This window comes from Hoplias malabaricus, chromosome 5, assembly GCF_029633855.1.
Source record: "Hoplias malabaricus isolate fHopMal1 chromosome 5, fHopMal1.hap1, whole genome shotgun sequence".
NCBI lineage: Eukaryota > Metazoa > Chordata > Actinopteri > Characiformes > Erythrinidae > Hoplias > Hoplias malabaricus.
In genome coordinates, this window is record NC_089804.1 from 53,348,195 (window position 1) to 53,374,139 (window position 25,945).

A 25,945-nucleotide genomic window follows, 5' to 3' on the forward strand; every position below is an offset into this window, starting at 1 on the left:
ATTTTAAAAATATATAATATCCTACTTACAACAGATTCAATTAGCACCATTTTGGATCTACAGCACTGCTATACAAAGGCCAGCTCCTTCAGGTCACCATGGCCAAAGCAGTGGCGCTACAGGCAGAGGACACAAAAATAAAGCTCACCAAAACTTTTACTCAATCTTAGTTTGCACTTAATGAATATATTCACTCTGGAGAGCTGCGGAAAATAATCACCTCATGTGGTGTATTCCATCAAAATGGATTTCATTCCACTGTCAAATTCTAGTAGTGTGACTGCAACATCTTAGATTCCTATCCTTGCCACCGTGAATATATGACTCTATAGCTTACTCTAGCGCAAACACATTCTTCTACGTCAAAACATAAAACAAGACTTTGTTTACACCTTAACTAACACAAATATACAGAACATATGAAAAATAAGTTGAATTCCCCTTCTAAAATATGTTGCACTTCCACAATGACCTCACAATGGACAACATTCTACAATGACCTCACAAAGGAAGACTTTCTATAGTGACCTCACAATGGTCAACATTCTATAACAGCTAACATTACTGAACATGCATGTCCCTCTAGAAACACACAGCAAACAATCAGAGGCTTCCTGTGCTTGAGTGAATCTGAGCTTTTTTACTCTTGCAAAGCTAATAACAGTCTATGAATCAATGTAGATCAGTCCAGTGTAGAGTGAAAAAAAGCAAAGTTGGAAATAAGCTTTGTGTTCCAGGACCGGATACATTCTGGTTCATGGTGTTTTGTGCTTTTTAATGTAAAGACAAGCACCCACTATTGAGTTCTTTACTTCAACTAAAAACAAACCATAAATACATACATATACTTTACTACATATAATACAAATGATAAAAAACACAAATTACTATGTCACAAAAAGACAAAAGAATACTGATAAATTAAGGATTATCTAAACAAATCTTCAAATATAAAGCTGATAAAACAGTGCTTTCAAATAATTCGTTAAAAGGTTTGTGTGGTACAAAAATGGATTGACTTTACATTTGCACGTTTTGGAATCAGTTATTGCGCATGTATTATATCTGATTGTATATATTCGGCTGCTGAAATTAATATTCTGTTTCCAAGTTCTAGATGATGATAACCAGAGCTTGGATGGCGACTATGATGTGTGTAGAACAGAAAGTTCTCTTTCCAGGTAGTAGTTCCCCTGAGATATTTTAAGTCTATGTCACATATATCTGTTTTGTTTAAATATACCTGTAAGTCATATGCAACATCGCCTATATATAAAAGTCCAAAATGTACAACACATTCCTTTTTCTAAACAAATGGAATTCAAAAGAGATAAATCCTAGAAAATGCCCATAAATATTCTTGAACTCTCTCCAATTTTAGAAACTCTCCCCATCTAAAAATCTGACGTTAAACAGAACAATACTGTTAGAATATAAAGTACTTTAAATTTCTTCATACAGTGCAGTGATTATTTTTTAAACTGATTACCAAAATAAGCAGGTCATGAATAATAATTGAAACAACTATACTGCTTCAAAAGAGCACTGAGAAACTGCTTCAAATGATCACTGTCCTTTGAGACGCTTTAGTTTATTTTTTTTCTGACTCTGTCAGTCCGAAGAGGAAAGTGCATGTTTCACAATATTTTGACTTTGAAAAGTAATGGTTTCTCTCCTCTAACAGCTTCAAGGCCTTGGTTTCCATGAGTGCTATAAAATATAGGTCATAATTAGGGGTCAGAAAAGTAATTGTGCGTGCTAACAGTTTAGATGACCTTAGCACTGCTATATTGTGCCACCAGGGTCCTCACTGAGATCTGCTGTGCTTCGAAGGAACTGTGGTGAACTACAGACCTTAAAAAACAAATCTCTATTTAGTGTGTGCCCCATAAAGAGCATCATCAGCCAAAAAAAAAGTGATATCATATAAATAACATGACTGTTAACCTTGTGTTCGGTAGATTGTTTATATCTGTGTATGTCAGTAATATCTTCTTCAGCTAGTCTCTGAAAGAAGTTTCTGGGAAGCATTGCCATCAGTTGGTCCTAGGGCCATGGCTAAAAAAAAACCATAAAACCCGTCTTTGTTTTTCAGCAACTAGTTGACTTCCTAACTGCCCCGTCTACATTCTGCAGTCACTGGAAATATCCAAAACCGCCCTGTCCACTTTTACGCCATGATGAAAAGTGGACGTTAACCCAGAACCTTGAAGGAGGGTGGAGAAGGTAGGTGGGGCTCAAAAGCCCTTGGTGTTGCTCTTTAATATTATAGCGGCCTAAACAATGCCTATTAAAAAATAACAGATTTTTAAAAACCTGTATAATAAATAAATAAGAATTAAGAATGGTCATTCAGAGTGGTTTGATATTGCATGCACCGTTATAAAAATGTACCAAGTACTAAGAATTATTCAGACTTTTGATAAAAGGAAACAGACACCCGTATAAAAAAGTTACCTCATAGAAATTAGTACACTAAGCGTTTATAAATACACTACCTGAGTGTCTAAGATATCTTCTATTGTTTTGAAGTAAGATTTCAGTGTAAAGCCTGTTGTTTTAGATGTATATGTTCGTGACAGAGGGTATGGTAAGAAAAAGTGTACCATAAAAGCAAAACATTTTTTGGTTTACCCCTATTTTATCAGGATATTACATATAACATTATATATAAAAATCTATATAGTCACATGTAAATTCTGTAGTCATTTTGAGTAGTGAAAAAATGGCCGAATCATGTCTTCAGAAAAGAACAAGGTCACCACTACTGCAAAGAAATCAAAGTCAGAATTTTCTCTACACTGAATCATATTGTATCAAACCACTCTGAAATGTTAGAGCTTTCTATTTAAAATGATGTAATGTGTAGGTCATGTTTTTGTAGAGCACTACCAAACATTTCCTTCAATGACACTGTTAAGAGAATAATGGGCATTTCTGTACTGTAACACCCACTAAGCTTGGTTTCATCTCAAAGTATTTAATAACAATGAAATATCATCCACTTCAGTTTGAGATCATATTCGATCTCTTTTCCTGGCCTCTCTATGTAACAGGAAACAAACTCCTGAATTTATGATGTCATGAAGTGTGTATGTTTCATAGAGTGACCTCCTCAATGTCATCATCAAATGATGAAATTGCTCTAATGGCAGGACGGCTCTCTGAAACGTGGAGAACGCTCTTGCTGGAGGAAAGGGAGCTGCCATTTAACATGCTCGGCATCTCTGCATCCCTCCTGCGTCCACTCAGGAGTCCGGATGGAGATTTGACGGTGATGGAGGGGCTGAGGAGCTCCATACTGTGAGGTGGGTTGGGAGGAGGAGAAGAGGCGGTAGAGCCAAACAGCTGCTGCATCAAGTTGGACTTCCTCTCCTTCACCAGTCCACTGAGGTCCAGTCCTGCATCTCCATCTCCTGGAAGTTGGCTGTAGGTTTGGCTTTGGCTGCGATGACCATGTCCTGATCTAGAGGCAGGTTTGCCAAAGGAGGGCTCGTAGCTACTAAGTGCAAAGTCAAGATTCTGACTGTTTTTTTGTACTTTGTGTGCTCCACCCCTCTTTCCTGCTCCAGGTGTGGTCAGACTCTCATCAGGCTCAGTAAAGCTGAAGATGGATGCATTGTGGTTCCTTGGCTCGGACAAACAAGGAGGAGTGCATACGATTCCCGTCTCATCCGAGAAGAAATCAGAGTCCTGACCTTGAACCTGCATGTCAATCTCTCGCATCTTTGCTAGCAGCTGCTCTTTACGCTGCCGTTCTTCCTCTGCTCGCTCCTGATTGGCCTGAATTTCCTGCTCTTTCATCCACTGCTCTTCCTCTTCCTTTTCACGTGATTTCTTTTTCTCTTCCTCACTCTGAAACAGGCTCCACCTCTTGCTGTTTCTTTCCTCTATTTCCCATCCTGTTGCAAAGAAAAGAAAAATATACTGAAAACATATCTCTAGAATCACTTTTTGTCTTTCTCAATTTTTTTGTAAGGTGAGCCAGAAGGGTATAAAAACATTCTAACACTTAGCATGTTATACCAGTTTTTACCAGCAGGTGTTTTTTTATATATTCATAAATGTAAATTTATATGTATTAATATTTCTGCATTTATTTTATCTTATTGATTTATTTTAGTTTTATTCCTAGATATTTTTATCATTTATTTATTTATAAATGTATTTATTAATTTGTTTATTTGAGGGGCGGCACGGTGGTGCAGCAGATAGTGTCGCAGTCACACAGCTCCAGGGGCCTGGAGGTTGTGGGTTTGATTCCCGCTCCGGGTGACTGTCTGTGAGGAGTGTGGAGTGTTCTCCCTGTGCCTGCGTGGGTTTCTTCCAGGTGACTGTCTGTGAGGAGTGTGGTGTGTTCTCCCTGTGTCTGCGTGGGTTTCCTCCGGGTGACTGTCTGTGAGGAGTGTGATGTGTTCATTCTGTGTCTGTGTGGGTTTCCTCCAGGTGACTGTCTGTGAGGAGTGTGGTGTGTTCTCCCCGTGTCTGCGTGGGTTTCCTCCGGGTGACTATCTGTGAGGAGTGTGATGTGTTCTCCCTGTGTCCGTGTGGGTTTCCTCCGGGTGACTGTCTGTGAGGAGTGAGGTGTGTTCTCCCTGTGTCTGCGTGGGTTTCCTCCGGGTGCTCCGGTTTCCTCCCACAGTCCAAAAACACACGTTGGTAGGTGGATTGGTGACTCAAAGGTGTCCGTAGGTGTGAATGTGTGTGTGTGTTTGTGTTGCCCTGTGAAGGACTGGCGCCCGCTCCAGGGTGTATTCCCGCCTTGCGCCCAATGATTCCAGGTAGGCTCTGGACCCACCATGACCCTGAACTGGATAAGCGCTTACAGATAATGAATGAATGAATGTTTATTTGAATTTTGTCTAAGTTCATTTACAATGGAACTTAAACATACTTCACAAGATTTATGAGTTATACACAGTGCAAATATCATTTTTGGGTTTGGGTTTCAAATGACCAATGCTGTTAACTTCTAATGCTAAGCTGAAAATACGATGATGTATGACATTTACATCAACAATTCAGTACACTCACTAAATAATTTATATGTACACAGTATAATAAACACTTAACGATAAACTGATATTGTTTTTCTTTATGGACAACTTAAGGTGACTTTACTTCATGTGCGGCCATTAGTACCAGGGCACACACATTTTACATGTGGCTATTTTAAGGTGTCTTGGCAAAAGGCAGTTGGCTTAACGCCAGTGAATGAATTTGTGCAAACGAATTACAGAAAACATGAGTACAAATTCCAAATTCGTTTGACTGAATGGAATAAAACGTGTGCTTCATATTCAGGAGATGAACGGGTCGAATGATTTTCTGAAGAGCTAGGTGCTAGGAATTAGCACGCTGTTCCAGCTTTGACCACAAGGGGGCAGTCCAACTCAATCGAGTCCCACGACAGAAACACTAACCCAATTTAGAAAAAAATGATCATGATAATATTTTTGTCTTTTATCAGCTAGCTCTAGACACAGACATATTTTAACATTTTGGATTTTTAAATTGATGTGAGCCATAGTGCCGTAATTAGTCATTTGCCAGTTTTGTGCGAAACAAAATTAAAAGTGTTTAAAATGTGCCGAGTGACTCACCATCCTTTTGTCTCATTCCCCTCTCATCATTAGAACTGAATTCTTGATCTATTATCTGCTTCTCAGCCTTATATCGCTCCTTTCCTTTGTCCCTAAGCCGTTCACTTTCTTTGTCTTTTGCCCTCTCCTGTTGAAAGGCCCACTCGGTCTCTCTTGCGCGCTCTCTTTCTTTCTGCCGCTCTTTCTCCGTCTCCTGAACTCTCCATTCTTCTGCCTCCTTCTGTCTCTGCTCAGTGCTTTGCATCTCCTGCTGGAATGTTTGAAGAAAGTATGCAAGAAGTGATTGAAAGAAGAAAGAAAATAAAGAATGCAAAAGTTTATGCTCACGTCCAGAATTAATACAGAGATCTCCCTCGGCTTTCAGCAGGATTTGTGCATGCATTTCTTAAATCATGCTTTTATCCCAGGTTCAGAGTGCTTTCTTAATGATAACAATTATAAATGACGGTCTATAAGCTAACCATCAAAGTCGTCTACTGCCTGTGATCACTAAGGCATAAAGTAATTCAAATTGAAACAAACGTCAGATTTGTTTTAACCAAAGTGCAATCAACCATTAAATGCTTGCCAAATGTTTGGTAATTCCTTGACATTAATACAAATGGCAAACAGTCAAAAGTGCATATATTGCATTAACAGTTAAATTATAATTCTATGCCATTTATTGCATACTTTTGTAATGTCACTATGAAATTACAATTCAATATCAGAAGAAATGTAAATACTATAAATGTCTAATGAAAAGCTAAATCACATTTCAAAATATATTGTAAATAATTCATAATTTGCATGTTTAATCAATTCAGATGTGCTTAAGACTTTCATAAAGCTGTGCTAGAGAGTAAAGAGACCAGTTTTACCCATGGATTATCCCTAATCCAGAGCTATCTTTAACCCAGGGCGATATTTCATGCAGCAGGATTAATGAACGAATGAATTAACTAGTGTACACATTTCTAGCAAATAAGCTCATGGGTTAAGGAAGCAGCAAGGGTTAATATAAAAAGAAGGTTAAACAGAGTTTTAAAGTATTAAAGTATATTAATTTGCTTTCAGAAAAAAGAGAGTAAACTCAACAAAGTATGGAATGATGCATGCTGGGATGCAGGTGGGTGTGCACTTGGCTCCAACCTTTTTCATCCTCTGATTCTGAGCAGGCTGACGGACCTGTGAATCGATAGTGAATGAAAAAAATCAGCAGCTTAGAATAACAGGCCAGGATTTGTTACAGCTTGTGTTTATAGGCCAGAATGAAAGATGTATATGAAGGTGTGATGTATTTAAATGAAGTCTCCTCTGCACAATTATGAACAGATTCCTGGAGGCTGGGCATCTCACCATCTCACACTTACTTCATCAGGCAATTTGTGTCAAATTACTCCACAAGCTTGTTTCCATACATAAACATACTGTTATAAATAGCTGATTTGCACAGACGGAGTTAGATCTACACAGCTGTGATGACACAGATTATTAGTTTGCTGGTATTGTGATGCTGTAATGTTCACACTAGAAGTGGTATGTTGTCATATTCATCCCTGACCACCTCTGAAGGTAGTTTGACTCATAAAACTACATTGCATCTCAGAGACGGGGCCCTCTTCACACGTAGGCCCGGATATCCAAAGAGATTAAATATGGTATTTCAATGCCAGGTATGAATGAAGCCTATGTGTCGTAGTTATCTAGCTTGAAGTGAGGGTTTGCAGTTCTTGGGGAAAAAAAATGACTGAACTAAATGAAAGAAAAGAGCAACCAAGGAGCTCAAAAGCTACCAACACAGAAAGAATAATGGCATAAATTATGTTAATAACAGTAGGACTCCTCACTGCACCTACAAGGGCAAATCTGATTTGGACTACAATGAAACACTTGCCTTCAGAGAGAGGTAGTTGTCAGCCTGATCATCAGTGGGAAACTCACTGCCATCGGTGAGAGCGGGAGGAGGAGTAGGGAAGTCCAAGGAGAGCGCTCTGTCTTCAGTTTGAATGGCTTTACTGCTGTTCTTAATGGGACCTGAGATGTGAGAAACACAACCACACAAATTTCGTAAGACATGCATCTATTCCTCTAAAGGGTAAAGCGTTTGTTTATGGTCGAATCTGAAACTACTCAAACTACAATCCATCTCAGGAAGAGTGACCTGTACTGCCTTAAACCTTTAAACTGCAAAGAGTTCAGCTGTTCACTTTTATAACTATCAAAGTTATAGATTCTTTTTCCAGAAGTTACAATATCATTTATAGTATATACTGTCATCTGTCATTATCTGTAAGCGCTTATCCAGTTCAGGGTCGCGGTGGGTCCAGAGCCTACCTGGAATCATTGGGCGCAAGGCGGGAAGACACCCTGGAGGGGGCGCTAGTCCTTCACAGGGTAACACACACACACACACACACACTGTTGAGTCGCCAATCCACCTACCAACATGTGTTTCTGGACTGTGGGAGGAAACCCACGCAGACACAGAGAGAACACACCACACTCCTCACAGACAGTCACCCGGAGGAAACCCACGCAGACACGGGGAGAACACACCACACTCCTCACAGACAGTCACCCAGAGGAAACCCACGCAGACACGGGGAGAACACACCACACTCTTCACAGACAGTCACCCGGAGGAAACCCACGCGGACACAGGGAGAACACACCAAATCCTCACAGACAGTCACCCGGAGGAAACCCACGCAGACACGGGGAGAACACACCACACTCCTCACAGACAGTCACCCAGAGGAAACCCACACGGACACGGGGAGAACACACCAACTCCTCACAGACAGTCACCCGGAGCGGGAATCGAACCCACAACCTCCAGTCCCCTGGAGCTGTGTGACTGCGACACTACCTAGTATATACTGAATATGTTAATATATGTTGAATGGGACAGCTGTAGCCTGATGGTTAGAGAAGAGAGCTCAGGACTGGACGGGTGTTGGTTTGAATCCCACGACCGTCAAGAAACCTGGGGACAGTGGGTGTGAAAGAACATCGCTGATCTCCTCCCTCAATCCACAGATGAAATGTCCATGGGCAAGTCTTCCTGGATGGGCGTGTTCATGGGCTCAGGGCGTGTGTTCCCTGCCCCTCGTGCAGTAGTGCATATGAGTGTGAGTATGTGTGTGTTCATATTGCCACAGATAGGTTAAATGCGGAAGATACATTTTGCTGTATATTCAAGGATGTTTATTGTCAATTCCACTATATATCTAGGACACATAGGAGGATCGAAATGCCATTTCTCTCTCACCTTATACACAGATTTACAGACAGACACGTAGGTCAATAATACAGTACAATACAATAGAACATAGAATGGAGGAGGGGGGCTTGGGGAGGGGGAGAGTAGACTATAATATCAAACGTGCAAATAGTAAAGTGCAAATACATTATGGAAACCATCACAAATATTTGAACATTTGCATAACCCTGCAGTTAATGGATTGTGAATCATCGGCAATTACCTTTTTTCTTGTTGGGGTTTTCAGACTCTTTCTTTGAAGCTGCTTTTAAGATTCTATTAGCATAAATGTTTCTAGCGTCCAACTCCTTCTCTTTCTCCTGAAAAGTACATACAACTTAAATCACCACAAATGTGAGTCAGTGGTTTTCAATATGAGTACAAATTTCACAAAAATGCAGAACGGTACATCACTACTTAGGACAGTTTGACTTTAATGAGGCATGTGCACTGCTCAGTCGTGACTTTAAAATGGCCTCCTTGTGCCTAAACTCAATGTCACTCATTTTAATATTTTGGCTGATTGGTGTAAAAGAATAATATTCAAACTGAGTCTTGTTTTTTTCTTCATAGTTCATGTCCCTGTTGATATTACACACCATTCATAATTCTCACATTACAAATACAGGTACGTATCATCATTTAATAGAATAAAAATGTGTTCTTTCATTAAAACATAATAACTTGTGCTTGTCAACATGCCCATAAGTCTTTTTATTTAACTACCTTTAGTTTGGCACAGAGTCTCTCCACTTCCTCTCGTAGTGACTGGGTTTCCTGCAGGGCTTCGTGAGTTTTCCTCCGCTCACTAGCCAGCTGCCTCTGAAAGCTGCCGTTACTCAGCTCCATGTTTTTCTCCAACTCCTGGGATTAAAGAGAAAAAGCTCCAATGATTATTAATCTGTACTGAATTTATGAGAATGAAGATTTAAACGCACACAGGCTAATAATATTTAAATCAACTGTAAAATGCTTGTGGAAACTCAAAAGTCTCAGGGTCAAAAAACAAAATGACAAGACAAACAACTTCAAAGAAATATACAATGCCATGTATATTTAATAACAGATGAATATATATATATATATATATATATATATATATATTAATTCATACATTCATTATCTGTAAGTGCTTATCCAGTTCAGGGTCGCGGTGGGTCCAGAGCCTACCTGGAATCATTGGGCGCAAGGTGGGAATACACCCTGAAGGGGGCACCAGTCCTTCACAGGGCGACACACACTCACACATTCACACCTATGGACACTTTTGAGTAACCAATTCACCTACCAACGTGTGTTTTTAGACCATGGGAGGAAACCGGAGCACCCGGTCCACACTGACATGGGGAGAACACACCAAACTTCTCACAGTCACCCGGAGCCGGACTTGAATACACAACCTCCAGGTCCCTGGAGCTGTGTGAGTGCAACACTACCTGCTGCACCACCGTGCCGCCCTAATATTATATTTGATAGATTTATTTAATTATTTTTAGTTATGTCTAACAACTGGGTGTTTATAATATACTGTAATGACTTACACAAAACCATAACAGTATGAACACATTCTTGTTTCTACACTCACTGTCCATTCACTCAGCTCATATGTCCACACAATACAAACACGCAACCGTCTTCTCTGGGCCGAAGCTCATTTAAAATGGACTGAGGCAAAATGGAAAACTGTTCTGTAGTCAGAGGAATCCAAAATTGATATTCATTTTGGAAACTAAGAATGCTGTGTCTTGTGGACTTAAGAGGAAAGGGACAATCCAACTTGTTATCAGCGCACAGTTCAAAAGCCTGCATCTTTGATGGCATGGGGTTTCATTAGTACCTGGGCACCTTACACCTTTGGAAAGGCCATTTCAAAGCAGAACGGTATATAGAGGTTTAAGATATTTACAACATGTACTCATATCCAGACAATGTCTCTTTCAGGGAATGCCTTGCATACTTCAGGAAGAAAATGCTAAACCACATACAGCATCCATCACAACATGGCTTCGCAGAAGAAGAGTCTATGTGCTGAACTGCGCTGTCCAGACCTTTTACCAAGGTCTGCATCTTACATTAGACAATAATGGGACAACATCCCTTTCCCAAAACTCCAGCAACTGGTCTCCTCACTTCCCAGACGTTTACAGACTGTTGTTAAAAGAGGGCATGCTACAGGTAGACATGACCCTGTCACCAATCTCACTTTCAACATTTAACGTGTGTTCTATGTCCTATTGTGAGTAGAAATCAGTCGATGGGTTTTTATTTACATTTTACACCACATCAGTGGAGCTGAGAGAGTAAACCGAGAGTGTAGAAACACGGAAGTGGTCATAATGTTCTGGTCAATTTGGCATATGTTCAAATCTACCATTTCAAAAGAGGAAATGTGCTATTATGTGCCTCACAAAAACACCACAACTTTAAAGGAACACTAGGTACTATCACGAAAGGGTTCTTCAGATTGAAGGTGAATGTGCTACAAATGGTTCTCTTTTAGAAAAGGGTTCTATATGGCACCATAAATGGTTCTTTTATTGTTTACAAGCTTGACCCTTTTCTAAAAGGTGTTATTTAGGACACATCCTCCATCAATCTGAAGAAATCTTTCATAATGCAAAGAACCTTTTAATCATGCAAATGGTTCTTCAAGTGTTCAGGGTTCTATATAGAACCCTTTTCTTTACCAAAGAACGCTTGTTGAACCATCATTTGGAAGTGTGTACAACCCACAAAATAGACAAGATGTCATTTTAAGCTGATGATAAAATGTCATAAGCTACATGACATTTAATCATGAGCTAAAATTGAATTACAATTACAGGTCTTCATTTACCACTAACACGATAGATATGTTTGCGTGAATGCGTGCATGTTTGTACTTTGACTCTGCGTTCGCTCTCCTGTGCTTTGGCCTGTGCATACGTCAATTTGCGGGTCAGCTCCTCTCTCTCTCCTAGATTCTGGTCATCTGCAAGCTGCTGTAGTTTTTGCAGCTGGCTACGACAGCGCTGCAGCTGTGTGTCTGCCTCTCTGTAGCTGCGCTCAGCTGCACGCTCTTTCTCTTGACTGCGCCGCAGCCTCTCTCGCAGTGCGTGGGTCTCGTTGTTATGGCGAGAGATGAGCTGAGATATTTCGCTCTCTGTGTCACTGTAGCGGTGCAATGCTTTCTCGTGGCGCAGCTGCAGCTGCCGGAGCAGACGATTCTCACGCTGCAGCTCATCTGCGTGCACTCGCAGCTCTGACAGCGCGTTCTTCAGCTCGCTGATTTTCAGTAAGCGTGCTGACAGCAGACGTTTGGTTACCAGGTCGAGATCCTTTGGTGGGGCTTCTTTACTGAGGCTCTGAGAGCGCAAACCGCTTGAACGTTGCTGATGCTGATAGACGTGAGCTCCTGGACGGCGAGACACTCCCTTACGCACACCTAGAGAGAAGAAACTCTCAAAGTCATCTGCAGTTGGAAAGGGCTATGCAAAAGTTTCAGGACATTGTTCCTCCATGTTGTTAATCTCAGTAACTAAATGAGAAGGAAGCACCATATAAATCACCAATATTACAGTCTGTTCCCTGTAGATATGTAGAGAATGTAGATATGAATCTGCATAAATACTTAATATCACACTTATCATTACCGAAATTACCAAAGTATTATCTCAGTATTAATAAAACATGCTGAAAAGTTCAAAACGTGCTGATACACACATTTAAATCATTTCACTGTTTTATATTGAATGCTACAAATTAGCAGCATCATGTATAATTTAAATAAAATGTAAACAAAACAGATCTAAATTAACAATAAACCCTTTATTGTCCATTTGGTAAAAGCCGTAAAAGTCATGTGAGATATAGCACAAGAATGAATTTTTGTGGAACTACGTTTGCTACACTGATGAAACTGAGGTCCCTTTTTAAGAGGCATGTATATTCAAACAGTTCCTAGCGCACAAAGAAAGTGCACTTAAACGCTTTGGCGGCAGAATGTTATCGAGCACTATTTAAGGTAGAAGGAGTCTCAGATTTTAGGTTTAAGGTGGGAGAAAAACAGTTGAACATAATCATAACACCATTTAAGGTGGAACAGGCTGTGAGACTCTGCTTAGAATACATTCTTTTTTTGCCAGAGATTTCTTATTGGTGGGCGGCACAGTGGCGCAGTACGTTCGATACCCACTCCGGGTGACTGTCTGTGAGGAGTTGGTGTGTTCTCCCCGTGTCCGCGTGGGTTTCCTCCGGGTGCTCCGGTTTCCTCCCACAGTCCAAAAACACACGTTGCAGGTGGATTGGCGACTCGAAAGTGTCCGTAGGTGTGAGTGTGTGAGTGAATGTGTGTGTGTCTGTGTTGCCCTGTGAAGGACTGGCGTCCCCTCCAGGGTGTATTCCCGCCTTGCGCCCAATGATTCCAGGTAGGCTCTGGACCCCCACGACCCTAAATTGGATAAGCGGTTACAGATAATGGATGGATGGATGGATGGATTTCTTATTGGTGGTTAAAAATGAAACAAAATTACTAAACCAGTATATTCTACAGCTGTGCATGTGTTAGCAATAGAATCAGCTCTATTTTGCCAACAAGTTTACATTTTAGTCTTCAGGAGCTCCGCTGTCGTTCCTAATTTCAACGCTCTCCTGATTAACCCTTCCCTGGTTTCAAGGATCCTTAGTGAGTTCAAATTAAGATGGGAAGGTGAGATTGGGCACAAGACCTGTGCAGCTGAGTCTGGGAGAATGTCCCTAATTTTGATTGACGCTGTAATTTAGAGATTTTTAAACCACTGAATAAACATTAAAACAGTGTCACCGCGAAACTGGTAACCGATTAATGTCTAAGAAAATGTTATTTATTTTAATCAAGGGTGTTGTCATTCATTCATTATCTGTAAGAGCCTATCCAGTTCAGGGTCGCGGTGGGTCCAGAGCCTACCTGGAATCACTGGGCGCAAGGCGGGAATACACCCTGGAGGGGGCGCCAGTCCTTCACAGGGAGAACACACACTCACACATTCACTCACACACACGGACACTTTTGAGTCGCCAATCCACCTACCAACGTGTGTTTTTGGACTGTGGGAGGAAACCGGAGCACCTGGAAGAAACCCACACGGACACGGGGAGAACACACCAACTCCTCACAGACAGTCACCCGGAGGAAACCCACGCAGACACAGAGAGAACACACCACACTCCTCACAGACAGTCACCCGGAGGAAACCCACGCAGACACAGGGAGAACACACCACACTCCTCACAGACAGTCACCCGGAGGAATCCCACGCAGACACAGAGAGGACACACCACACTCCTCACAGACAGTCACCCGGAATCGAACCCACAACCTCCAGGCCCCTGGAGCTGTGTGACTGGGACACCTACCTGCTGCGCCACCGTGCCGCCCTCAAAGGTGTCGTAATATTCCTAAATGACAAGCTTAGTACATACCAACATATTTATACTGGTGTATAACCATTTTTGTTCATTTGTAGTTTACATCATTTGAACAAAGCAGCTGTTCTTCATGTTGTGTGAAAATTTCATGACGAATGGAGCAGTAGAAATGCTTTAGAATTACTTGGAATAAAATCTTTTTACACTGCCTTCAACTGAAAGTTAAAAAGGTTTTTCCTTCTCCTGTAAAGTTACTATTTTGGAGATTCATGTTTTTCTTTGGAAAGCAACAATATGTAACATGATATGGAGCTCGTGCATACGGCTTCTGTCAAGGAAATTCTTGTCAATGTTGAAATGGTACGTAATGTATAAGTATTTGGAGAGTTATATTCATCCAGTGTTTTTTCGCTGAAATCAGAGGTGTATCTGCTTTTCACCGCCCATGGCTGTTGCTCTAATTTAGTGCCTTAAAAATATTCTAACAAAGTTAAACTTGTACGCTAAGGAAGCTCTATTAGTGTTGCACAAATATTCTTATTGGAGTAGCATACTTGTCCTGCCCTGAAACGGAACCCTAGTCTGCTATTAGAGAGGGGTGTTATCCAATGTGTCAGTGGTCACTGTGTCAGCTTATCTGTAGTTTTCATAGGGAAGAGGATCTTCCAAAAAGTGCTGGATTACACAACTACACACCTGTGTCAGCTATGGGTGTATGTTAAATGACTAGAATTGGACATATAGTGTAACTCAGGGAACGACAAGATCCCTTGACTTGAACTTTACGGGGAAAAACGACTCTTATCACTAGTTACCGGAACATAAGCATATAACTTTTTAGAACTTCTATTACTCCACAAAACATAGGCAGGAAGAGTGTGTACATGTGTTAATCCTGATCCTAACCTGGCACTGAAATCAAAAACTGCAAAACGGGGAATTCCAAGCAGAAAACAATTTCATGGTTTGTTTTTGGTCTCCTTTGTGCCATCTGCTGGCCATTATAGTCACTGCAGGTAATGCAACACAACCAGAGCATTACTAGTCTCAACAATTTGGTGATTTCAGTCAGAGTCAGTATTTAGTCTAACGTTTCAAAAACTGATGGAGCCGATTCGCCTGTTTCTTTTGTAGTTTGCACTCCACGTACCTGTTCTGTGTAAAGGGCTGCTGGAGACCCTCCTTGTCCTTCCAGCTCTGTGCGCTGATGGTGAGGGAGACTGTGGGGAGAAGGACCTTTCAGAGAGCGAAACGTTCTCATAATCATCTGAGTAGAAAGACGCGCTGCTGTGTTCTCCATCACTGATCCGGTCCCGATCCGGGTCCCTCTTCGGCTCTCGCGTTCTAGTCCGGGTTTGATCCACCGAGGATCTCTCTGTATCCTCCTGAAACTTCCTGTCCCTTTTTCCTGATGGGAAGGATGAGCCTGAATCCTTCCTGTCTCTGTGGTGGGACAAGGAGCTCTGCTCAGATTCCCTCATCCGGTTATCCTCAAAAATGTCCAGATCATTCTGGGAATCCATGTCTCACACTGTATCACACTAAACCTACAGCAGAAAAACAAGCTTAAGAGCTGTAATCGGTAATAATAGAGCTGTAATAATAACTGGAAGAATGTGAACTGCTTCTAGAAGACCAATCAAAAGCATCTGAACACTAGTCACAACCACAACTAAGTGGCAGCGTTTAAGCCTCAAGCACGGGCGATAAAAAAGGACACGCACGTCTTCCGGGTCAAAACTAATAAGCCTAAGTAATTTATAGATAATTAAAACATTTTTATCACTGTACAAATATCAGTAGGAAAAATATAAGTTACATATTCCCCAAATTGTTCAGTTTTAGCTGAAACCGATGACTGCTTAAAGGAACACTATGTAGCATTTTTACCTTACAATTACAGCATCAAAATCATTCTAATTCTTCACTGATCTGTAATAGAGAAAACAGAACCTCTGTTGTTGCTACTCGAGGCTCAGCACCAAGAAAATGCACTATGCAACATTTGAAGGAGGGTAGGAAAGCGCCGTCCCCTATCCTCCCTTCCCCCTTGATTTCCAGACAGTGCTGAAAAAGTGAATTAAACTAAGGAACGGTAGGGGGAGGCGGCACGGTGGAGCAGCAGGTCAGGGTCGCAGTCACACAGGGGCCTGGAGGTTGTGGGTTCGATTCCCACTCTGGGTGACTGTCTGTGAGGAGTGTGGTGTGTTCTCTCTGAGTCTGCGTGGGTTTCCTCCGGGTGACTGTCTGTGAGGAGTGTGGTGTGTTCTCTCTGCGTCTGCGTGGGTTTCCTCCGGGTGACTGTCTGTGAGGAGTGTGGTGTGTTCTCCCTGTGTCTGCGTGGGTTTCCTCCGGGTGACTATCTGTGAGGAGTGTGGTGTGTTCTCTCTGTGTCTGCGTGGGTTTCCTCCGGGTGACTGGCTGTGAGGCTACAGATAATGAATGAATGAACGGTAGGGGGAGCTCAGAAGCAAAAATACCAAATCTGACTTAGTGTTCATTAAGTAAAAACTGACTTAACTGAATAATAAAAATGAGGCATACTTTGAAAAACATGAAAAAAGGCATACAAGTGAAAGTGCCTATGCTGTTTTTTTTTTCAGGAGAAAGCATACTTCTATTCTATAACTATATTCATCAAATAAAACATATATAAAGATTGAAGTAATAAAGTAATAATTGCGGTTTCAATGAGAGTGTAACCAATGTTCTTGAATAGCCATTGTTACTGTAGTAGTCATAACAGTCCTTGATACACTAACCTCAGATTAATCCCTCAATTCACTGTGGTTTCACAATGCACATGCGCACTGCTTTAAATGCACAACCCACTACTTTAACAGTCCACACAAACAAAACCACAGAGGAGTCTCCCTCAAGCACAGAGACAAGTACAGCAAGTTCATTTCAGTTATGAAGCCTTAAACACATTTCAAGTAACTGTCCGTCATCACCTTGACAACAGATGAAAAACCCCACAGTCGAAATATGTGTGTACATATACTGTGCGAATATGTGTGTGCCTCTCTTCATATGTCCACATCTGGCTTACCAAGAGCCTTAAGAGAATCATGACCTGACCCACACAAAGCATAAGAGCTCTACAAGAGGATTCACAAGGATTTGTGTCTAGACACAGTCAGCCTACATTTTAACAGCAGCAATATTCTAATCCTTCTAACATTCATTCATTATCTGTAAGCGCTTATCCAATTCAGGGTCGCAGTGGGTCCAGAGCCTACCTGGAATCATTGGGCGCAAGGCGGGAATACACCCTGGAGGGGGCACCAGTCCTTCACAGGGCAACACAGACACACACACATTCACTCACAGCTACGGACACTTTTGAGTCGCCAATCCACCTACCAACGTGTGTTTTTGGACTGTGGGAGGAAACCGGAGCACCCGGAGGAAACCCACGCAGACACAGAGAGAACACACCAACTCCTCACAGACAGTCACCCGGAGGAAACCCACGCAGACACAGAGAGAACACACCAACTCCTCACAGACAGTCACCCAGAGGAAACCCACGCAGAGAGAACACACCAACTCCTCACAGACAGTCACCTGGAGTGGGAATCGAACCCACAACCTCCAGGTCCCTGGAGCTGTGTGACTGCGACACCTACCTGCTGCGCCACCGTGCCGCCCCATCCTTCTAACATCAAAATATATAAATACTTCTACCTATTATGCAGGAAGTATCACTTCACTAAGTTTTTTGGAGAATTGATGTGTTGTAGCAGATAGATGGAAACACTGGTGCATCAAAAACTGAATGTTTCAAATAAAGGGCTGTAGTAAACGCAGGAAAACGATGCTCAATTTAATGAAAATTACATTTCTGGACGTTTAATTAAAAAGTTGGGATGTTTTGTAAAATGCAATAAAAAAATCTGATTTTTCAATTCTTTTACATTTCTAATTTCTCCATATTTAGTCAGTGATTGGAGAGACTAAGGCAAGGAGACAGGACGACTCAGAAGCGTCTGCCATCAACATAAGGCACAAAATTAGAACTTGTTTTTAAACTTAGATCACAAAAAACAATTTGTGGGTTGGTAAGCGCTCCGGATGATGTGCTCAGAAAACCATATATACCCATACTGCTCATCCTGAACAACAACAACAACTTACTATTGCTACTACTAATAAATATAGCCATAATTATGCTAATTACTTCACTTTCCAGTAGAGCAGGTTAATACACAAGCCACTTAGGCCTTTCTAATCTGCAAAAATTCTGATACAGTAAACTTCTTCATTGGCTTTCGTGTTCATGCTTTCCCATACAGAGTGACTCTGAAGCTTTCTGTAACTGACGACGGAAATGTTTAGGATCATGTCAACCTCAGAACCATCGTCTCAGCAACAGTGATTAGACTCAATGTTAACATTAAACAAAATGGTACACAAGTGACACAGAACAGCTGTATTCTGAAATGGAACACAGATAAGTTCCTCTCCACAGATCCCATTAACACTGTGCTCTCAGGCCAACTTCTGACTCACCCAAACCAATGAGTCCTCAATGTTCCTGTACTTTACCTAAGCACAGCCAGCTCAGAAAAAGCCTGAGACTGAACATCATCATCATTGATCTCAACATTGAATGGAGTGTTACTGTGCATTTTATTAACTACAATGAATATTCAAATCTTCAGTACCTGCAGTTCAATGAGTCAGTAAACGGATTTTTAAACGGTCCAAACCATTCATTCATTATCTGTAAGCGCTTATACAGTTCAGGGTCACGGTGGGTCCAGAGCCTACCAGGAATCATTAGACGCAAGGCAGGGATACACCCTGGAGGGGGCGCCAGTCCTTCACAGGGCAACACACACACACACACATTCACACTTACGGACACTTTTGAGTCACCAATTCAACTACCAACGTGTGTTTTTGGACTGTGGAAGGAAACCGGAGCACCCGGAGGAAACCCACACAGACACAGAGAGAACACACCACACTCCTCACAGACAGTCACCCAGAGGACACCCACGCAGACACAGGGAGAACACACCACACTCCTCACAGACAGTCACCCGGAGGAAACCCACACAGACACAGAGAGAACACACCACACTCCTCACAGACAGTCACCCGGAGGAAACCCACGCAGACACAGGGAGAACACACCACACTCCTCACAGACAGTCACCCGGAGGAAACCCACGCAGACACAGGGAGAACACACCACACTCCTCACAGACAGTCACCCGGAGGAAACCCACGCAGACACAGGGAGAACACACCACACTCCTCACAGAAAGTCACCCGGAGCAGGACTCGAACCCACAACCTCCAGGCCCCTGGAGCTGTGTGACTGTGACACTACCTGCTGCACCCCAGCCCAAACCAATTGGTCTGAAATAATTATTACATTTACATAGTAAATACCTCAAAATCATACCAAAGCTGAAAATATATGTATTGTTAAAACCCAATATTTACAGTAACACATCAGCCTGAGGGAGATATTACAGCACACCTTATTTATTCTTGTCAAATATGCGTTTTATCAACCCCCCGCATGTAGTTCTGCCATCCTCTAGTTCTTTATTAACAGCTGGTTACTGTCAATAAGAAACCCTTACGGCTAGATATGTTTTTGCAGGTTAGAGCTTGCTAACTGAGACCCCAGTCTTTTTTTTTCTGATGTTTTGCTACCTTAACCGTATAAGATAATGAATGGATATTTAAAAAAACACCTTCATTTAAAACCTCACAATATAAACCTACATGTGTCTAATTTGCACTGCTGTAATTAAGCCTTATTCAACTTAACATTTCCTTTAACCAAGACTACAATCGAGTGTACAGCAGGGTGCAAAAGCTTGGTTCCTTGATCTGAGAGGCACTGATATAAATAGAAACACTGGAATAAAGAGGTTTTGAATGGAGGAGGGAAGAACTGCAATCACGCACACAAGAACAAGGCCTACTGTCAGGAACAGAAGGTCTTAAATTTATGTGTTTGTGAGATGATACAGCTTTCCTCCTCCCTCCAAAACCACTTTATGCTGGTTTAGGGCTGGACAATAATCCCAATAACAATATGTATCGCAATATAACATGTTTCAATAACAATTATATGACTTTTCAACACATTTTCAATATTTCAATATACATTATTTACATCTGTCACTGACTGATGTTCATTACAGGGCACTGTCATCAGTTCAGCGCAGTACATTTAAAATTTAGTTTAAAAATATTAATATTGATGAAGCCAATAGGTTTATGTTTGATGGTGTTGCCATGTTTCTTGTCCCCCTCCCGTTAACTAAACTCATTAATCCCCTCCAATTTTCAGGAAGAAACAACAACTGATGCCGTCGTTCAGGCCACAGAAGTCAATGAATATGTAGATCGTCCCCACATTGGTCTTCACTCAGGCCTTGGCAGCTCACAAAAATGGACAGGATTGGTCCCATAGGTTTGTGACATAAGAAACATTTGCTGTCTCAATCCAAAGCAGAAATGCTCGGAGATGGCTTTGTCTACTATTTATGAAACATCACACAGTCATGTAAAAATTAAAGAATGTAACCTTGATTTTCTCAGGAGGGGGGTCTATAATACTGTTCCGAACACGTCTAACACTCACTGAGAAGCGGCCTGCTGGGAAAAAAAATCCAGTCAAAGGTCAGGCAGATAAATAGACTGTACTTAGAAAACTGATGCATTAACAGTGTATATGCTTGTATTTCTGAACGTGTACAACGTACAAACCTTTTAAGGACACAGAGTCAGGAACAGACATAAAGCAGTCCAAAATGAGTGAGCTACAGGTGTCAAATATAACAGTTTACCGGTTTCGTTTGAAGACTTTTAGAAGAAGTGGACTATTTAAAACCTACTGAATGACACGAGAAGAAATAGCAGGAGACAAATGGCCACGAATCGTGAATACTTAGGCTCACAATAGGGAGGATGAAAGATAATCTTGCTAAGAAAAGCCCACAGCTTGTTTATCACTAACATTAGCCGCCAGTCACCACAGCTTCCTAGTCTTTGGAGTTTCCACTTTAAATGGCGCCGAAGTTCTCCAGGAACACACGATTTGAGAAGATGGTGAGAAGAACAGCGAAAATTACCTCATTTACCAGTCTCCTCTTATGTCTCTATGAGTCTTCTCTTCCCGTGGATAATCAACGGTGTACAGGGCTCGGCTAAAGCAGCTAACCGTAGCCCGCTAGGATTATTTTTAAACGTGGCTCCTTAAAGTAAGGGTTAAATGTGCACCGCGTTTTCTCCAGTCGTCAGAAAAGCACAGACAACGCGCCGCTGTTAAAAACATCCCCGACTTTAAGCGCAGACTGGTCCCAACACTTTATTCTCTGAAAAGAATCGGCGACACGGAAACACAAGGCTAACCGTAACAGAGACGCCTCTCCATGGCAACCAGCTCGGTGACGCATTACGTAGCAACCACTGAAAAGACTAACACTTACATAATAATAATAATAAATTTTAATAAATTATAAATTATAATAAAATTATAATTTATTATAATAAATTATATTAAATAAATTATTAATAATAAATATTATTATTATTATTATTATTATTATTATTATGTGTTAGTCTTTTCAGTGGTTGCTACGTAATTATTATTATTATTAGTAGTATTATTATTATTATTATTATTATTATTATTGATACTGATTCAGGAAACCTAACTCTCAGTTTATTTAAGGCAAGGCCAGAAACCACAGTTGAATGAGCTTGACCTTTAAGCCCTTAGGCAGCATTGCATGAGCAACTCTCTTGCTATATAGACTAAATATAGACTAATGGTCTCATTAGTAAAACGTTGTGGAAACGTTTTCTCTTTAAAGGAATTTATACGATTACCACGAGTGTTAGGTTCTGGCAAAGGGCCAAATGCACCCTTTCTTTAAGTGATCATTCGAAGTTTTTGTTGTGTTTCCCATTTTGTTGTGTAAGCCATTTTATTTGTTTCCTGTTTGCAGAACCAGGGCTGAGTATGAAAAAAAACATGTTTCAGATCAAATCAAATTTATTTGTATAGCGCCTTTTACAACTGACGTTGTCACAAAGCAGCTTCACAGGTTCAGAACAGAACATTTAAATCAAAGCCCAATGCGAACAAGCCGAAGGCGACAGTGGCAAGGAAAAACTCCCTCGAGGCTGGAGGAAGAACCTCGGGAGGAACCAAGACTCACAAAGGGGACCCATCCTCCTCTGATCAAACTATAGATTTAATTTTAAACTATCACCAATCATTATGCTACATTATAATAATTAGGTGAGCAGCTGGTCTGGTCTGGTCTGGTCTGGGCCGCAGGAGAATCCAGCAAACAATCTTAATCTTCAGCTTGTTTTCAGGAAAAAAAAAAACAACTATGAGATTCTATGCCAAAAAAAATTGTTCAAACTTGCAAAAGCCAACATCTTTCATGGTATGGGGATGGGTCAGTACACACAGCATGTGTGACTTGCATATCTATGAAGGTACCATTGATGTGGAAGGAAACATGAGGGTTTGAGAGAGACCTTTCCTGCCATCAAGGTGACATCTTTTCTTGGGAAGTCCATGGTTATTTCAGCAATATAATGCCAAGCCTCTTTCTTGACACAGGATGCATGTTCTTGACCTACCTGCGTGTATTTGTTTACACTTACAAATATCTATGAAGCTGGTTAATTAAATCATGACAATGTTTTATTTGTACATATATCGGTTAAATGAATGTTCAAAAGAAAGAAAAAAATAATTCTTGTATTTATTGCATTTTACACTATATTTCTATCTTTCCAGGGGTTGTGTCTCTATGAGTGTCCTGTGTTGTTGTTGTTGTTGTTGTTAGAATTATATCCCTTTCTTTCACTCTGAGAAGACAACACTGGGTCTAAAAATATTTGGAGCTAATAATCTAACCAAACTGCTGTAGATGTTCTTAGAAAAGTGGACTGGCCACCCCAGAGGCCAGACCTAAACCTGCAGTCTGATCCTTCACTGAATAAACATGTTCCGTCATTTGATTTATGGACACAGTGTATTATTCAACACTGCCATTCTGCGTGTGAAAAAAAAAATCAGAAATTGGATACGGTAAGTTCACTGCAAACTACATTTCCCAGTGTGCATTGTTTTATCTCTTTGGTGCGTGGGATAAGCGCTGTGACTTCACCACGGGCCTGTGGGGGGAGCGAGTGCCGTTATTATGGGATAAATACAGGGAAGCGCTCGCGCACAAGCAGCATTAAAGCACGACACGGCGCGCGCGAAAGAGCGAGCGAGAGCGAGAGAGAGAGAGAGAAAGAGAGAGAGAGATAGAGAGAGGGAGAGAGGGGGATTAGGATGGTGATCAGGGTTTACATCGCCTCATCGTCCGGTTCTCTCGCGGTGAGTTCCTGTTTCTTTAGTTAATTATGGCACATTTTGCATTGACACTGATTCAGGTGAGTGGACTGTGGACTGTGTTTATACACAGTCTCTGCGCTCTACACTGTCCGAGAACAGCAGGTAAAACAGGACTCTGCTGTCAGCTGAAATATCAGGTGTTTTTAGATGACATCACAGTTTCTCAAATTATTAAAGAAATAGCTACAGCATATGTCAAGGGGACAGTGTGTGTGTGTGTGTGTGCGCGCGCACAGTGATAAAACACTGTTTACACATTGTGTGGACTTCTCTTTCATAACGAAACTCATTACGTTTTCAGATGAAAACATGTATTAATATTATGGGTTAAGGTTGGAGTTTGTGTTAATGTAGTTAGAGTTTGGGTTAGGGCTAGTGGTCCTAATGTATAAGGTAACTCATAAAAACAAGTCTGTGTGTGTGTGTTCACATGTAAGAAGAGAAAAATAAATATGGGCAAAACTCAAAAATGCTGAAATTATGGAGGTGCCCAGTAAACATTTAGCCGTTGATTCAACGTTGTAATAACGTAATGACTGCCGTCTAATCAACGTTCTCTTAAGGTTGAAAATGAAAGTTGAAAAGACGTCCAAACACAGACATTGAAAAGACGACTATTAAACGTATTTTGGACGTCTATTGACGTTATTAATTGGTCCCGAAATAAATTACTTGTATAAAACGCGTTTTGGACGTCCACTGACGTTATCGATTGGTCACAATTTAACTAACTTATTAAGATGGATTTTGGACGTCCATTGACGTTTAAAATAAGTCCTTGACGGACAGACTACTTTTAGACCTATTTTGAACGTCCAGGGACGTTCCTTGTTTACTGGGTGTTGTAACTTAAAGAAGAATAAAAGTTGTTACTGCACCAAACAATGATAATCTGTTTAGATACCCTCATTTCGGAAGAAAGGTGTCCACCCTTTACATCACTTTAACCCAATGTTCTTCATATTCAGACATTATTACAAATACTTGATCACTTAAATAATTGTGAAGCACACAGAGGGTTGGTTTCAGGAACAAGTCTTGGTTCTTCTATGGCAGTGGCTACAGGGGCAACACTTCCCACACTGAAAAGGGTGTGATAGAGCGATGAGGAAAAGACACCATGCAGGGCAGTGGCACACAGGACAAGGACTGAGAATCACTGTTCTATGTCATTGCTGAAAAGACCATTTCTGGCACCTGGTAAATGAATAACAGGTATTCAGTGCTAGAAATGAAATCAATGAAAAGGCCTGACTTGTACAAAGCACTGCACATACAAAACAAAGGCAAAGCAAAGGCTCATCAAAGACACTAGTACAAACTATAGAGAGAAAGAGAGGTTGAGTGTGGGTGGGTGTAGGTGTGTGAGTTGGTTGTTGTGTGTGTTTCTTTAATGTATCTCAGTGTGGGCGCCCAAACCAGTTCACATACCCATATCGTGTGGACTTTGCTTCTTGTTGGGAGCACAAGCTCTTCCCCACTACATATATTATTACACTGTAAGGTGAAGACATGTTTACCCTTACCTTTAAAAGTAAGGCAGAGTGTTAGGGTTAGGCTTAGTCTGGTATTATTTAAGGTTAGATTGATGGTATGGTTGGGTTTGGGGTTAGGGTTAGTCTTATAATAGAGGTTTAAATTCATTGTAAGCCTTTAGGAGATCAACGGAACTCTAAAATATTCCCCACATTTCACATAAACAAACTGTGTGTGTGAGTGTGCTTGTACATGTGCTTGTGTGTGTGTGTGTGGCCTTTAATAAATGTCCCTCCAGCTCTGCTGAATACATCTTTACATGCTCTACTGGTCCGTGTTCATGCTTATGTCTCTGTACTGCGTGTTTCATTACGTAACCCGAGACACATGTAATCCCCACTCAATCTCAGTTTTTAACAGACATCTCTTTATTTTGTAATCTACCATTGTTTGCTGGTCAGTCTTGGGTCAAAAATCTTGCCCTGGTCAGTCGTTCCAGTCTCCTGTGGATTAGAGTAAGCAATAAACAGCGAGGGTGGCCAAAGTGCATGTTTACTGTCCAAACTCACCACTTTCTCAGCGCTCAACCATAAATACAGGCCTCCAGTGCAGTCCTGCACAAACCAAAATAGACTCTTCTCTTTTCTGCCGTTTAACCTTCACCATCTAAACTCATGTCCTAATCTATTCCTCTCTGTGACTCCGGGAAGGGATTATATTCCAGTGGAGAACCTCAGCAGTATTGATTTTAGATCTCATAAGAGAGGCAGGAGGTGGACATCCATGGTGTTAGAGTGATGTTAGGGTGGTATTTTCTCGTGCCATGCAGTAGATTTT

At 41.2% G+C, this 25,945-nt stretch overlaps 2 protein-coding genes across 11 annotated transcripts in view; one reads left to right on the forward strand and one right to left on the reverse strand.

Annotated features, from left to right (window-relative positions):
- Positions 1–884: 884 nt before the first annotated feature.
- lca5 (lebercilin LCA5) lies at positions 885–21,619 on the reverse strand. Of its 10 annotated transcripts, none has more exons than XM_066673184.1 (11): positions 21,339–21,619; positions 20,792–20,862; positions 16,123–16,164; positions 15,383–15,779; positions 11,730–12,271; positions 9,574–9,711; positions 9,071–9,167; positions 7,480–7,619; positions 6,681–6,770; positions 5,604–5,853; positions 885–3,902 (listed from the first exon to the last, which is right to left on the reverse strand). In XM_066673184.1, the coding sequence occupies exons 4-11, from the start codon at positions 15,753–15,755 to the stop codon at positions 3,100–3,102; spliced, it is 2,433 nt and encodes an 810-aa protein (XP_066529281.1). In that variant the 5' UTR covers positions 15,756–15,779; positions 16,123–16,164; positions 20,792–20,862; positions 21,339–21,619; the 3' UTR covers positions 885–3,099. The 10 variants fall into 10 exon arrangements, with proteins under 10 accessions (XP_066529281.1, XP_066529278.1, XP_066529285.1 ...); XM_066673181.1 differs by having other exon boundaries at positions 20,792–20,859; positions 20,974–21,619; XM_066673188.1 differs by having other exon boundaries at positions 5,604–5,850; positions 6,735–6,770; positions 20,974–21,619.
- A 1,859-nt stretch (positions 21,620–23,478) lies between these two features.
- sh3bgrl2 (SH3 domain binding glutamate-rich protein like 2) overlaps positions 23,479–25,945 on the forward strand; it is a 22,084-nt gene continuing 19,617 nt past the window's right edge. The window contains exon 1 of the mRNA XM_066670991.1: positions 23,479–23,614. Coding sequence (XP_066527088.1) covers positions 23,570–23,614 — 45 coding nt within the window. The 5' untranslated portion in view covers positions 23,479–23,569. The remainder of the gene's footprint in view (positions 23,615–25,945) is intronic.

What these genes read in the sequence shown, in the direction of transcription:
- lca5 (XM_066673183.1), bottom strand. Translation starts at nt 15,755, where the DNA reads ATGGATTCCCAGAATGATCTGGACATTTTTGAGGATAACCGGATGAGG. An exon ending in CAGCCCTTTACACAGAACAG is followed by an intron (nt 12,272 to 15,382) that starts GTACGTGGAGTG and finishes TCTTCTCTCTAG; the next exon opens with GTGTGCGTAAGGGAGTGTCT. An exon ending in ACAACTACCTCTCTCTGAAG is followed by an intron (nt 6,771 to 7,479) that starts GCAAGTGTTTCA and finishes ATCGATTCACAG; the next exon opens with GTCCGTCAGCCTGCTCAGAA.